This window comes from Geospiza fortis, unplaced genomic scaffold (genome assembly GCF_000277835.1).
Source record: "Geospiza fortis unplaced genomic scaffold, GeoFor_1.0 scaffold172, whole genome shotgun sequence".
NCBI classification, from domain to species: domain Eukaryota; kingdom Metazoa; phylum Chordata; class Aves; order Passeriformes; family Thraupidae; genus Geospiza; species Geospiza fortis.
Window position 1 is genome coordinate 407921 of NW_005054309.1, and position 13258 is coordinate 421178.

General features: G+C 35.7%; 1 protein-coding gene across 4 annotated transcripts in view; it reads right to left on the minus strand.

Moving 5' to 3' along the window:
- The window catches only part of OPA1 (OPA1 mitochondrial dynamin like GTPase), a 46038-nt gene extending 35246 nt beyond the window's left edge, over window positions 1-10792 (minus strand). The window contains exons 1-6 of one of the 4 annotated variants that reach the window (XM_031055351.1): window positions 10479-10792; window positions 10070-10166; window positions 8711-8818; window positions 7641-7694; window positions 6712-6779; window positions 2051-2149 (exon numbers count right to left, since the gene is read on the minus strand). In XM_031055351.1, coding sequence (XP_030911211.1) covers window positions 2051-2149; window positions 6712-6779; window positions 7641-7694; window positions 8711-8818; window positions 10070-10145 — 405 coding nt within the window. In that variant the 5' untranslated portion in view covers window positions 10146-10166; window positions 10479-10792. The remainder of the gene's footprint in view (window positions 1-2050; window positions 2150-6711; window positions 6780-7640; window positions 7695-8710; window positions 8819-10069; window positions 10167-10478) is intronic. The other 3 variants (XM_031055353.1, XM_031055354.1, XM_014312313.2) reach the window with 3 other exon arrangements.
- Between the last annotated feature and the right edge of the window lie 2466 nt (window positions 10793-13258).

The window sequence follows — 13258 nt, forward strand, 5'->3', positions numbered from 1 at the left end:
ATTGCCACCTTAAAGAATTATAAGAAAAGAATGCTGGAGACTTATTTTTAATCAAGGGCCCTTGCACACAGATATCTGTTCACTGGAAATAATTTTAAACTGATTATGTGCAGAATTACAACTATTTCCAATAATTTAAATGAAAATATTGAGGCCCAGAAAAAAATGCATTCAAGCAGCCATGCACAGTACAGTTGTAAATAATTTTACTGCTAAATATTTAACAGGTTGCCCAAGAAAAAAAAATTCAACAAGAGAAGATTAAATTTTTGGTTTTAGTATCTTCTCCTGATTGTGAGATGGTTTGTACTGTTACTCAATTTACAACTGCAGTAGATTTAATATTGAGTAAATAAATTAAAATGGAAAAATATGCAAGTAAATTGGGCAACAAAACTTTCAAGAACTGAAATAAAAATACCATGTTTTATTACAGACATGCAAGCAAGACTACTCAGTTAAAAAATAAAAAGGGTTAGTTTATGCCCTGTCAGAAGGGCCTGCAATGACTTATTTCATTGACAGTCACAATTTGTTCTTCCAAAAGAGAATGTGGATCAATAATTGGATTCTTTAACCCATATCCTCATATCAAGGTATTAAAGAAAATAGTTTACCATCTCTTTCAAACTGATTCAAACACCAAAGTTATTGTGACAAACATGACTCATTCTTTGTCTTAAGGCATGTATGCCAAACAGCACATTGAATGCTAAGTGAAAATTTTCCATATGCAAAGGAAGGTAGACCTTCAGTCCTCTGAAAACACAATACTTGCCATGGAGGGCAGGATAACATTTACAAAGACAGCCCTTGCAGTTTCGTCACAGCTGGGGAACTGTGGAATTAGTTGCAACAAAGTTCTAAAAAGTAGAATCTCAATCATAAACAAATGTAGTATCAAGCTCATTTTTTCTCTGTGTTTATTAGGCTGATAAATTTTTATATATCAAATATTGTGTTGATTTTCCAGCAATTTTTACATGTTCATACATTTTATTATTACTTCAATCTATTATTCCATACTCTAGCTCTCTCAATAAACTTTATACAATCCAACAAGGGAGCTTGTAACTCTAAACCATATAAAATAACATGGCAAGAAAGCAAAACACTGAAGTACTACTATACTTTCAGAGAACACTGTTTTCCTCTGTTGATGGACTCAAAAACATGACAATTACAGCTATGCAAACATGTCTAAAAGTTTAATTAATATTTAGAGCATTTCTCTTTTTGTGGGATCTATCTTCAGATGTACAGAAGATCAAGTTCTGTATTCAGTACTGAATTCCAAAGGTGCTGAAAAGTATGACTAATCAGAAAGTTTTTAAGGAGACACAAAAGCAGCTAACAAAGCAATGTGGTCAAGAATTACAGATTGCAACAGATCAGACAACTAAAACATCCCAGTTTAAGAGGGATTTCCAATCAGCCATATAATAATTAACAAAATGATCAGAGCTTAAATTAAATAAGTAAAGAGAAGTACAGATGTTCAACAAGCGCAACAAATCAGTAAAAATTCTGCTTCAAGATGCAGAACAGACAAGGGACTACCACTGATGAGTATACAGTAGATACTGTTATTATCAGCAGTATTCAATTGTCTAGGCAAAATTATTACTAAGGAGCTGCTGTCATTTCCAGATTGGCAACAGTATAAAGCAGGGGAGAAAAACTCTCAGAGATATATTCCCTGTAAATAGCTACACTCTTACAAGACAGAGCTACCAGAAACAAGCAACAGTAAACAGGTTTTATTAATGTACTTTCCTTAAATGCATTTTTAATGTTTGAACTTTAAATAACACTTTTTATAGAGGCAGAGATAATACAATTTCAAAGCGACACAAAGTACTTGTTTTGCTTTTAACATCATGCTTTAAATGCAACTTGGTTAAACTGAAACAGGACTACCCATCTGTAGTGAAGTTGGCCAATTACTTGCATCCACGATTTAATTAGTTAGATTTTTCTAGCTCAAATGCAGAGAGCTGAAGTATTGGATTAGATTGAATGCAGAACATTTGGTCCCTTAGGGCATCACCTTGCGCTTCTGCTGGGAAGAGAAGCCAGCGGCTCTGCGTGCTTCCTCTTCGTGCTGCTGGATTTGCTGTTGTAACAGAATGAGCTCCCCAAGCAGGCCCTGCCATGAGTTTATAATAAAAAGGAGAGGAAAAATTTGGGGTATAAGGAGAACAAAGTTAAACCAAAAGGCATGACACAAAGACAGATGAAAAACAGGTATGAACGGGTCAATTCAAATGCAAGTGGAATTTCATTAGGAAGAGCTCTTCCTAGCTGGAGTGGATAGAGTCAGCAAAATCATGCATTTTGCAAATCCAGGCAGAACAAAGCAACCAACATTTAGCTACATTTTACAATTATATTCAACTTTAACTAAGCATCTAAACATTTTTAAAATTCCATCTATAACTATCTCAGCTTTAAAATATTATCAAACTGTTCAGTTCAGCTTTGTCAGTAAAAGTTCTTTAGGGTATTTTTGCTTTGTTTTTATTCCTAGCAAAATACAGACAGCTTATAAAAAGATGATTTTTGGTTGGTACTTAACTTTCTAAAACTAGCAGAAGAAAAGTAGTTTCTTGAGCATAAAAAAAGCTCCCTCTCCACTTCCATAACCCACTGCAATTTAAATTCATGCTGTCATAACTCTTCCTGATCATTCCAAAAATCCCTAAAACTTGATGCTTATTCTTTTACTCATTCAGCATTTCCACAAAGCTTAGTTCTCTTCTCCCTCCATACCAAACAATCCTATAATGGTGAGCTGTCTTTCAAAATTGGTTGAGAAATACAATGCCAGCCTCTACCAGAGGCTTATGAACTGTTTATTTCAAAGAATGCAGAGAAGAATATTAATGAGCTATTTAAATAAGTTTCTTTTAAAAAAATATTACATCTTCTAAGAAAACATGCAGTGAAATGAAATGTTTCAAAAATGTACTTCAGGAATCAAAACAAGCGCTGAAACAAAACTTTGGTGTAAGAATTCAAGACATCCATCATCAAGGTATACATTTGTTGTATGAAATACACACACAGGCATGTACACATAAGGATAAACAACACAAGAGAATGGATAAAAGGAGAGACACAATCAAATGACCAATTACAAACATTTGTTAAACAGTGATTTGTATAATCTGAAGCACAGAAAAATCTTCTTGCATTTTACTGAACCACTTTCAGATTTAATAAATGCCTCTAATGCCAGACTAACAAATGCACTAAAACTGAGCCAGGAACTCAGGCAGAAGATTTCATTCCTACATAGCAGCAAGGAGAGGAAGCCTCATGGCTACATTTAGTATTAGAACAATACTTATATTTTGCAGATAAGGAAACTCTCAGTATGACCCAACACATTCCCTTTAAACATTATGCTATGGGCTCAAAAATACAAGAAAAAACACTGAACAAAATCTGCCATGAAGGCCTTTCAGCATTTAAATAGGAAGTAACAGAAATTTGAAGTCGAATTATTTAATCAGCAATTCTTTTCAAAGACATCTGGTACATGTGACTCCTATTCCACAATAAAGTATGACAAGAATAATTTGCAACTACAGTTACACCATTTAATAAAATATTCAAACAAAAAATTATGTCATTTAAAAGACTTCTCTGATAGATACAAAGAAGTTAATGTTACAATCAATAATCACATTATTATTTCCTTTATAGTTTAGATCTTAATTTACTGTTTTAGATTAAAAAAAATTAATATTAAAAAATTAAGAACTTTAAATAGCTCAGAACTATACACACAGCACCCCAACTGGCATACACCAAGACACAAATAAAAATATCGGTATCTCTCTGTCGTTGGACACTATCACTGCAGGTCCCCTCCACCAAAATCAACCTGTCCTTTAAAGAATTTTTGCTAGAAAAATCAACACAAATCAATTAATGCGATTGGAAAATCAAGTTCCTTACAATCATTACATTATTCTTTTCATTGTCAAAGAAACAATGTAAAGGGTAGGGAATAACAGGAGTTAAAAGACTACAGTAGTTGACGTATTGGGACAAACCCTGACATTGTTACTGTGCATTCTTTAAACTTCTCCCATCCCCTATTATCTTGTATTAAAAGTTAATATACTGCACTACAGCTGAGTATGACTCTCTCTTTAACTTAAAAGCAATACAAAGGAGTGAAAATTACAAGACAGGTAAAGAGATCGATTTTTAAGAATTTGAATAAATGTAACAATTTTATCCAGAGCATCTATAACATGAAACTGGAAATTAAGTTGGGAATATAACAGCACTCTTAATAAAACAGAGAAAATTATGGAAACTTTATTGCATAAGTTGCAAGGAAGAACAAAACACAAAACAAATGTTAAAAAATAAATCTATGCGAATGACAGTCCTTACTCAAGTCTCTCTCACTCTCTAGCAGCAGCTGTGGTCAAGGGCTGTGGGATTTTGTGTAGCTCCTTACACCAGCTGAAGGTGACCCTGTGCAGGCTGAGTGAGGCAATCACACACTGCAACTGCTCCAGGGAGCAGCAGGGTCTTCACAGCATGACACGGTGTCAAAGAATCAGAGCAGAGAAAGGACTCTAAGCCCCACACCAAGATCTGAGTCACAGTTTTCAATCCAACTACATCACAGCTATAACCACTATATGTTTTCTTTAATGGTAAAGGCTAAGCTTTGGAATTTGTCTGCTTTAAGAGGAAACTATTTCTTAAAGAAAATTTTCATGAAGACAGACAATAGTGCAAGATAACCTAAGAGGGTAACACAGCTGTTTCAAGTAGAAGCCTCAACTAGTTCATCACTTACAATACAGTATTTTTACTTCACTATAGTTTTTATAACTTTGCTCTTCTTTCTCCCAGAACAAAATTTCTTATTTAATCCAGGTAAAAAGAGATTTAGATGCCACATTTTTAAACTACTTATCTGAACACTCCAGTAATTTGTTTAATTCTCTTTTAAAAATATTGTACTTTTTGGATTAAATGAGAGATTATGAGATAAACACATTAGCTGACAAGAAGCAGTACAGACTGATTTGGTGTTTAGGACATATTTTACTCTCTTAAAGTTGCTTTGCAAAACAACTGGTTTCTTGCTCAGTCTACTGGAAACTTTTAGAGATCGAAACAAAGAAAACCATCTCTCATCAGGCACATTCAGTAGCATACTACAGCACACATACAATCACTTTATGAACCCATACAATCACAGTTCTTAAACTAGCATTGGTTGGCAGTGGTAAGCATTAAATGCAAAAAGGCCATCTTATTCATTGTCTTGAAAGTAATAATTTTGCCTGCCAACAAACTTGGTGATTATGCTCTGTTAGGGATTCATATGTGCCTAGTTTCAAATATTCTGTCCAAACTGATCACATTAATTAGTAAATTAACAGTTTCTTATCAGATATAATCATTAGGCCAGACAAAATTTTCTTAATCATATTAATTTAATCTGGTGATATTTTCCACACCACAGTCAAAGTTAAAATGCAGATATCACTGCATCCAAAACAACCACAGGATCATAACAAGTTTGAATGATATTACTAGTATTCAATAAAAGTGTCAGTTATTTCAATCATCAGAGACAATAAACTAAGATGGCCACCTCTTCACAAATCAATAGTAAAGTGTTCTTTAAGTTTTATACAGTGAAACCTGTGCAAAGCAATCACTCTGGAGAAAAACAGTTTACAGACAAAGGGGAAATAAAAAGCTAGGTTAATTCTCATGTAAAAATCCAGCACTGTTCTACAGGGGGAAAAATGGTTGTAAGATTTGAGCTTTGTACATGTTTCACTATGTTACCATGCAGAATTAATGTAGAATAAATGTATACATGCCTGCATATACAGAAAAGTTGTTTATGGAAAACCCCCAGTCATAGTTCAGAAAATTTCAGTTCAAAAATATCTATATGTTAATTTACAAATTCCCTGATATATATTGTTTTCCTTCCATTTTTGTAAAACAATTTTTAAAAACAGACACAAGAAAAATAAAAGCCTTTAAAGAATGAGCAATATGACAATTTAGGAATTTAACAGAAATGTTCATGAAAACAAAAAAATAAACTCCACCTTCTTGACTTCAGGAAAAAAAGTGCTAAAACTATAGGTTATCAAAATACAGTAACATTATTTTCCAGAAAATAGTAACAAAAATATGATGTATGTTTTATCTAGATAAAGAAAGTAAAAAACATACTACTTTAAGAAATGGAAATTCTTTAAGGCAGAAATTCTTAAATAAGAATTAAAACTATGAAAATGTCAACAGAAACGAGTCTGAAGCAGAAATGCTAAAAAATAAATACAAACACCTAAACCAACTTCAGTAGTAAGTTATAAACTCAAGTGCCCTGGAGATCATGCCCTGAAAAACTGCAAATGCACATACATGCACATGTGATTCTAAAATCACATTCTTATTACAGACCAATTTTCTTAATAATGCAATTACTAAACATATTCATGTCTGCCTTGTAGTTCCTTACACCAAAATGTTCATTATCTGTGCAATACTTTTATATGCAAAAAGCAGTAATGCATACTGAACTAATATTCAACAAGAAAATCTTTTCAAGCTGCTTCAAATGAACTTCTGCAATGGGCTACTGATGCACTTTCAAACCATAAAAACCTGTTTATAGAGACATTTTCAGGTTTGCAAGTGAGTAATTACCTTCTTGAACTGTTTGTCGTTGTCATATCCCTGGTCAGTAGCCCGAAATGCTGTTTCTCCTGGAGAACCTAGGACACAATTACAGAAACTAATAATAAGATGCAAAAGGCACTTAAAAATTCTCAAACTACAGTTACTAGAAAATTAAAGCTTCAACCCCTACGAGTTAGTAATTCAATAATCTTTGAAGTTCCTATAAAAAAAATTCATCTTAAGAAACTGAAGAAGAAACTCAGTTTAAAACTCATCTGAAAATTGTTTATCTAGTTTATGACGCAGATTAATTATAACACAAGGGAGCAGGGAGCTTCAGTTAGACTATTAAAAGTTCTCAAAATATTGCAGAATTAGTTTTTGTGAAAGACAAAAGGATAATACAAAATTCACTGCTGTTACTGTAATGAGAAAAAAAAATCTTTCCTATTGTAATGACAGGTTTTCAAAAGAAGCTTCTGGAACAAGCCTGAAATAAAAACCATCTGCTAAAGACTGTGGCAGAGATATATCAACCATTCACCTATTCATTCTCACAGGGGAGGACCTTGGTCAGGAAAAGGTTCTGCCCCCAGAGGGTGGCTGGGCACTACAAGAGGCTCCCCAGGGAACCGGTCACAGCACCAAGCCTGGCAGAGCTCAAGAAGCTTTTGGACACTTCTCTCAGGCACATGGTGGGATTTTTCAGGATATCCCTGAAAAGGGCCAGGAGTTGGACTTGATAATCCTGATGGGTCCCTTCCAACTCAGCATATTCTGAGATTCTGTGTTTCTATGAAGTATTTTTAAAAGAGTTTGAAAGTATTTATAAATCCATATTAAGTTGCTGTAAATAGTTGTATTTATATTGATATTCACTCTTCTTAGTATAGCAGTGTTTTAACAGTTTGCTGTAAAAAGGCAAGTTAAGGGCAGGAAAAAGGGCTTTTACACACCTAACAACAGAAGTAGATCAGAAGCTCCTATGACTTCACTAACCAAATTGTAACCTGTGAAAAATCAGCAGAAGAGGGGAAATAAAAATTATAAACACAAACAAAATGCAAGATAAAGATGAGGGATCTTTGTTTCATTTGGAGGACCACACAATCATGAATGGCCATTATGCCAGTGTGAGTATGGTAACACGTAATAAGTGACATCTCACTATCGGTCAATAACAACACAATTTTAAACTGTTAAAATTTTAAACTGCCAGAATACATAGGAGATTGTAATCTACTTGGCACTCTGCTGAACTTGGCCCCTACATAGATTCTTGCTGCATTTGTAAGATTAATAAATTAGTTCTGCCATTGACAGTATTTCAAAGAAACAAAAACACACTTCTTATGCACACCGATATGAAAATATTTTCAAACACATTTAGAACAATGATATAACCCCTCACAGATACATTAAGCCTCCTACTGCCTGGATACATTGAATAGACAAACCATCCCCATGCCTTTTCTGAAGGATTTAGAACTCTTACCTGCTCCTTTGAAACACTGCCCCACCTAACCTAAATCTCCAAGAAAGTTTTCCTGAGTCCATGACCAGATGGAAAACACCATTCAACCCGGAATACCTTTCTTACAAATCCCCTATTTCACACACTTGCTACATTAAGAACCTTCACTCTTAACAATGCAACTCTTTTCTCCTGTAACAGCTGTGATACTGCTACTGTCCAGTGGCACTCTCACCAAGTTCTAGCTGGACACATCCAGCTTCTCTGACTCACTGAAGAATTGAGCTTTCAAGCTGAAGAAGAAGTTGAAGCTAAATTGAAGTTTTCTATTCAATTTCACATTACAGTCCTCTGCACTTGCTACTAGAATTCTCGCTTTTAAAAATACATCACACTTACCTGCGTCCACAACTCTTTCAGAAGAGATATTCAATGCAAACACAAACATTTTCAGGATCTCCTTTGTTTTAGCATCCAAGAACATACCTACACCCTCATCATCAAATAAGTTCAACTTTTGAAATTAAAACTTAGCTGAAAATTTGTTCTCACCAGGAGAAAGAAATCCTTTCAGTGAAGCAAGGCTCTCTCCAATCTTCTCAAAGTCAGGCATAAGTTTGGCAAGGTCATCTGCATCAGGGAGGGCTTTGAGAAGTTTTTCTAGGAAAACAATACAACAGTTAGTCGGGGTTTTTTTAATTTTTTTTGGAAAAAAAACCAAAAGAAAAGGTTTAGGCTACAAAACCTAGCAACTGTTTCAGGATATGGCTTTAAAATTTTTTTTAAACAAGTATGAAGAAGTTTCTCTCCATGCGCACCTCACCCCACTACTGTTGGGAAATACCATCAGATCTGAAAAACCACTTGCTTTTTTAGACTTTGAACTTCCTGATAAGCTGACTGCCTCAGGTACTTTATAATTGCCAAAAACACACTGCAGCATTTCACATATTGTAATGTTTTAAATGGATGTTTTAAAATTACATGAAACTCTAACTATGCTCATATCTTGAATCTTTTAAAGAAAAACTTAGTTTTCAATTTCATAAACAAGCCAATTTTGTGATCCTTAAGAGTAAAAATCATTAGCTTTAAAGTACTATAAAAATGCAGTGTTTATTTGCAGTAAGAACAAGAAAAACTTGTATCAGTTTCCAATCTCTGCATTTACCTATGCAACTCTCACACATAGCATCGAGGCTGGAAGTAAACATCTATAAGGCCCCTCCCAACCCAAAGCATTCTACCATTCTATGCAGAAAAATCTGCATTTTCTTTTTTTAAAAAAAGAGATCATCACATTTCTACCCTACATACAAAATATAAGCCAGAGCTTGATTTTCAGATTTCTGTCTTTCTTTTAAAAATACACAAAAGGCTCTACTGCAACCTGAAGGCTCAGGAAAGCAATTCTATATTTTTCACTTTCTTTTCTTCTGTATCTTCAAGATAATTTTGTAGATAGGCAGGTTTGCTATTCTGCATTTCCAACTGGTGTTTTACTCACACATTTTTTACTATCTATTTATATCTTCACTTGTAAGTCAATCATATAGAAAGAAAATTTTTTTGCATAATACTACCAAAACCTGTGTGAGTCCCCTTGATCACGCTGCAACTCTCCTTTCTGGGAGACTAATGGGACTATATGGCTTTGTGAAAGGACCAAGAACATTCTCAAATGAAAGGATGCATTAGGGAATACCCATGCTAAACAGAGCTTAATTTCTTCTTACAAACACACCGATACAAATTCTTTGGTGAAACACACATCAAACTCCAAAAATAAAAGTCCACTCAAATTACACCTGAAAAGCTACTCCTGGAGTGAGGCCCTGAGGACCTGCACTCCTAGGTTAAGTTTTACACATGCCAGTCTTTAGACAGAGAAGCATCATGGCTTTGTGATACCGATGTCAACAAGTTCATCAAGCTCCCAAATGAAGTCAGGAACAATCCACTTATAATCCTCGAGATCTGGTATCATGTCCTTCCACTGCTCATATGTCTAACAGAGAAAGGAAAAAAATCATGGTAGAAATAGAAAAATAGAAAAAAGAAATGTACATAGAGAAGTGTATGAGCAACCACTACCTACACATAAAACATACTAACCCACCATCTTTAGCTATGAGTAGTACTTTGATCTTTTAAGATCTATAGCAGTTTCCTAAACAATGTCTTCCATATTCACTCATTTTTATTATCATCAGTTAACCAAGCAGTGGCATCCCTTTTTTGTGGCTATAACAAGAACTTCTGTTCTGAAGTATGTAATAGCAAAGACAAAATGCATGAAGTAGCTTCCAGAGATAAATACCTTCTTAGCTGTGTAGCCACCTCCTACTGCAGATCCTAAGATGAGATAGCGAACTCTGAGAAGCCTAGAGGCTAATCTGGCCAGCCAAAAGTTCCTGTGGGACTGGTACCCATGTTTGACATTTAAAAGTTTTGTTTTGTGAAGGGGAAGACGATTCAGAGAAGAGAACTGCTGAATGGATATCCTTAAGGGAGGTCTCTGGAACTTTGCACTTGGATAGCAGGGATGATGTATACTCCGGGAAACAAGATGCAGGTTTTGAAGTGGTGATTTTCTCTTTATTCCATAGCTGCTGTTTGCTAGACTCCGGCAGATGATACTAAAAAAAAAGAAATAAAAACTTCAACTGATTTCTTCAACACACCATTAACTCAAACACCTCTTCAGAAGCAATCCACATTATATTCCAGCTGGTTACAGATAATCTTATTACATCATCTTGAATCCACAATTTCCAGCTACTACTGCTATGCTTATGAGGAAAATAAAAAGCTGCAAATGTTGTTAATGGGTATAGTATTTCTAGTGGTTACAGACACAAAACCTTAACTACAAATTCTGAAGTTTTTATGGATTACATTGAACTTTCACACTGCAATAAGGCAGGTAACGTGTGGTAAAGCATTGTTTGGGCTAAGAGTCCATAAAACACTTCCAACATACAAGAAAACAGTTTGGCCTGTCTCATTCTGTAAATGAACTTTTAGAGAACATTAAGTTCATAGAAGATTTCCAAACTTTAAAGAAACCCAATACACAGAAAAAAATTCTTTGTAGAATACATCTATCCTATTTAGGCCAAGCATGTGCTTAATGACATCTCTCAGTTCCTTTCGCTTGCTGTGGTTCTAGGATTACAGGATTATGGTTTTGTCTTTTTCAGGGTTTCCAATATTATCAAGTGCATCTACTTCCAAATGGGACAAAAAAGGAAAAGCTTCATATCACTGAAATGGCAAATTACTAATCCCATAATCCTAAAACATTTAAAATTAACAGATTTTAACAAGAACAAGTGAATCATACTTAGTGGGCAATATTACAGCACTTTCTAATAACATGATCTATGATCTATACAGCTCCTTGCCTCAAGATTTTCAAGGTACTAGAGAATGCAGGCACATTCTTAATGTCCAAAGAAGTGAAAGACTGCCTCATAAAAAAGACTTTTAATCCAGAAATTGAGCTTTTGGAAGATAAATTAAAAATCTGAATTCAGACATTTTTCTCTCTTAAAGACCAATTTTGCCAATGATCTAAGTTTAGAAATTTCCTTTAGTGCAATGGAAAACTCAATAAAGGAACTCCCGGGACTGCTCTGCCAGTCCTTGCTCCTAAGTCACTATGGCTGACAAGGACTCCCTTTGCTGCTATACTAAACTATCTCTGCAAGGCTGGGCCTTGGCAATATGAAACTTAGAACCTAGAAAGAGATTAATAAGCAGGAGCAGAACAATTCCTAAACCATTAAAGCATTTCTCCTCTTGGCATGGAATTACAAAAGGCTCAGAAATTAACTAACTACAAAGAGAACCAATAAAAAGTGCCTCCACACTTGAAATGTTTAATTTCCCAGTATTGAAGCCAGGTTTTTAAATCAGGGTGTGCTAATCCTGTATGATGCATGCCAGTGACTGGGTTGTTCATTATTTTGTTTTGCAGTCATTACCATTTCACAGATATTTATTATTTTCAGCAGAGACCATGTGGGAGCACATACTACAGCAGTCACTCCTCATTATTAATCTTCACCTGGGCTAAAGGCATTTTGTGCAATATTATGTAACTTTCTTCTCTGTGATTTTTCTTTTAGAACACATTGTGTTTTATAGCATTGTCTGTGTGCTTAAACTGAAGGGAAAACTGAATTCCATTAAAGTTGTCTGGCAAAACCTCAAGCCACAACTTCCTTTTGAGTGTTACTGTGTATTTCAAACTCAGCTGGGCTTTACTTGCACATCTGAAATCTTATAACTCATTAAAACCTCCACTACTCCTCCATCACACCAAAACTTCCATTTTCTATTTCTTCCCTCCTCCTGCTGTTAAGTCTCCTGATGAATACTGACCAAAAAATCACCTTGAGATCTCCAATGAAAAGTACAGCCAGATTGAAAAGGATGGCAGGACAATGCTATTAAATGACCACTTAATGAGTTCCAAATTTCAAGCCTCTGCTACGTTGGTTTTAACAATAACAAAAACTATCCTTCCAGACATGAGTGGCTCTGCCTGATTACAGGCCTGTAACCTGCAACACTGCACTGAGATTATAAATGCCTTATAAAACACAAAATAAGTGACCTGCTATGCCTGTGACCACAAAGCAAAGGCAACCCAACAACGCACAGTGGCATTTTCTTTCTCCCTCAGCACTAGACAACGCTTATTTTCTCACTGCTGCTCCCAAATAGGGGTTGGAACTACATGATCTTCACGTTCCCTTTCCGACCCAAACTATTCCACGACTCTATAAAATTTGCCAAGGAACACCGTGCTATTATCCACCAGTCCCCGTCACTGCTCCAGCCGGGAATGCTGCAGTAGAACAAGCGGGTGGAAAACAAGCGGGACGCAAGGCAGCTGCTGGCAGGGACAACGCCGGAACATGAAAGCGGCCCGAGCTCCCCAGGGCGAGAACGCGGGAGAAGCAGCCCTCTCCTACACGCACCGCCTTCCCCGGTCCCAGGGGAGCCGGAGGGTGGGAGAGTGCCCAGCCCGGGGCTACCAGGCTGCAGCAGCCTCAGGCCCAGCCCTGCGCCACTGACACCCGCACCTCG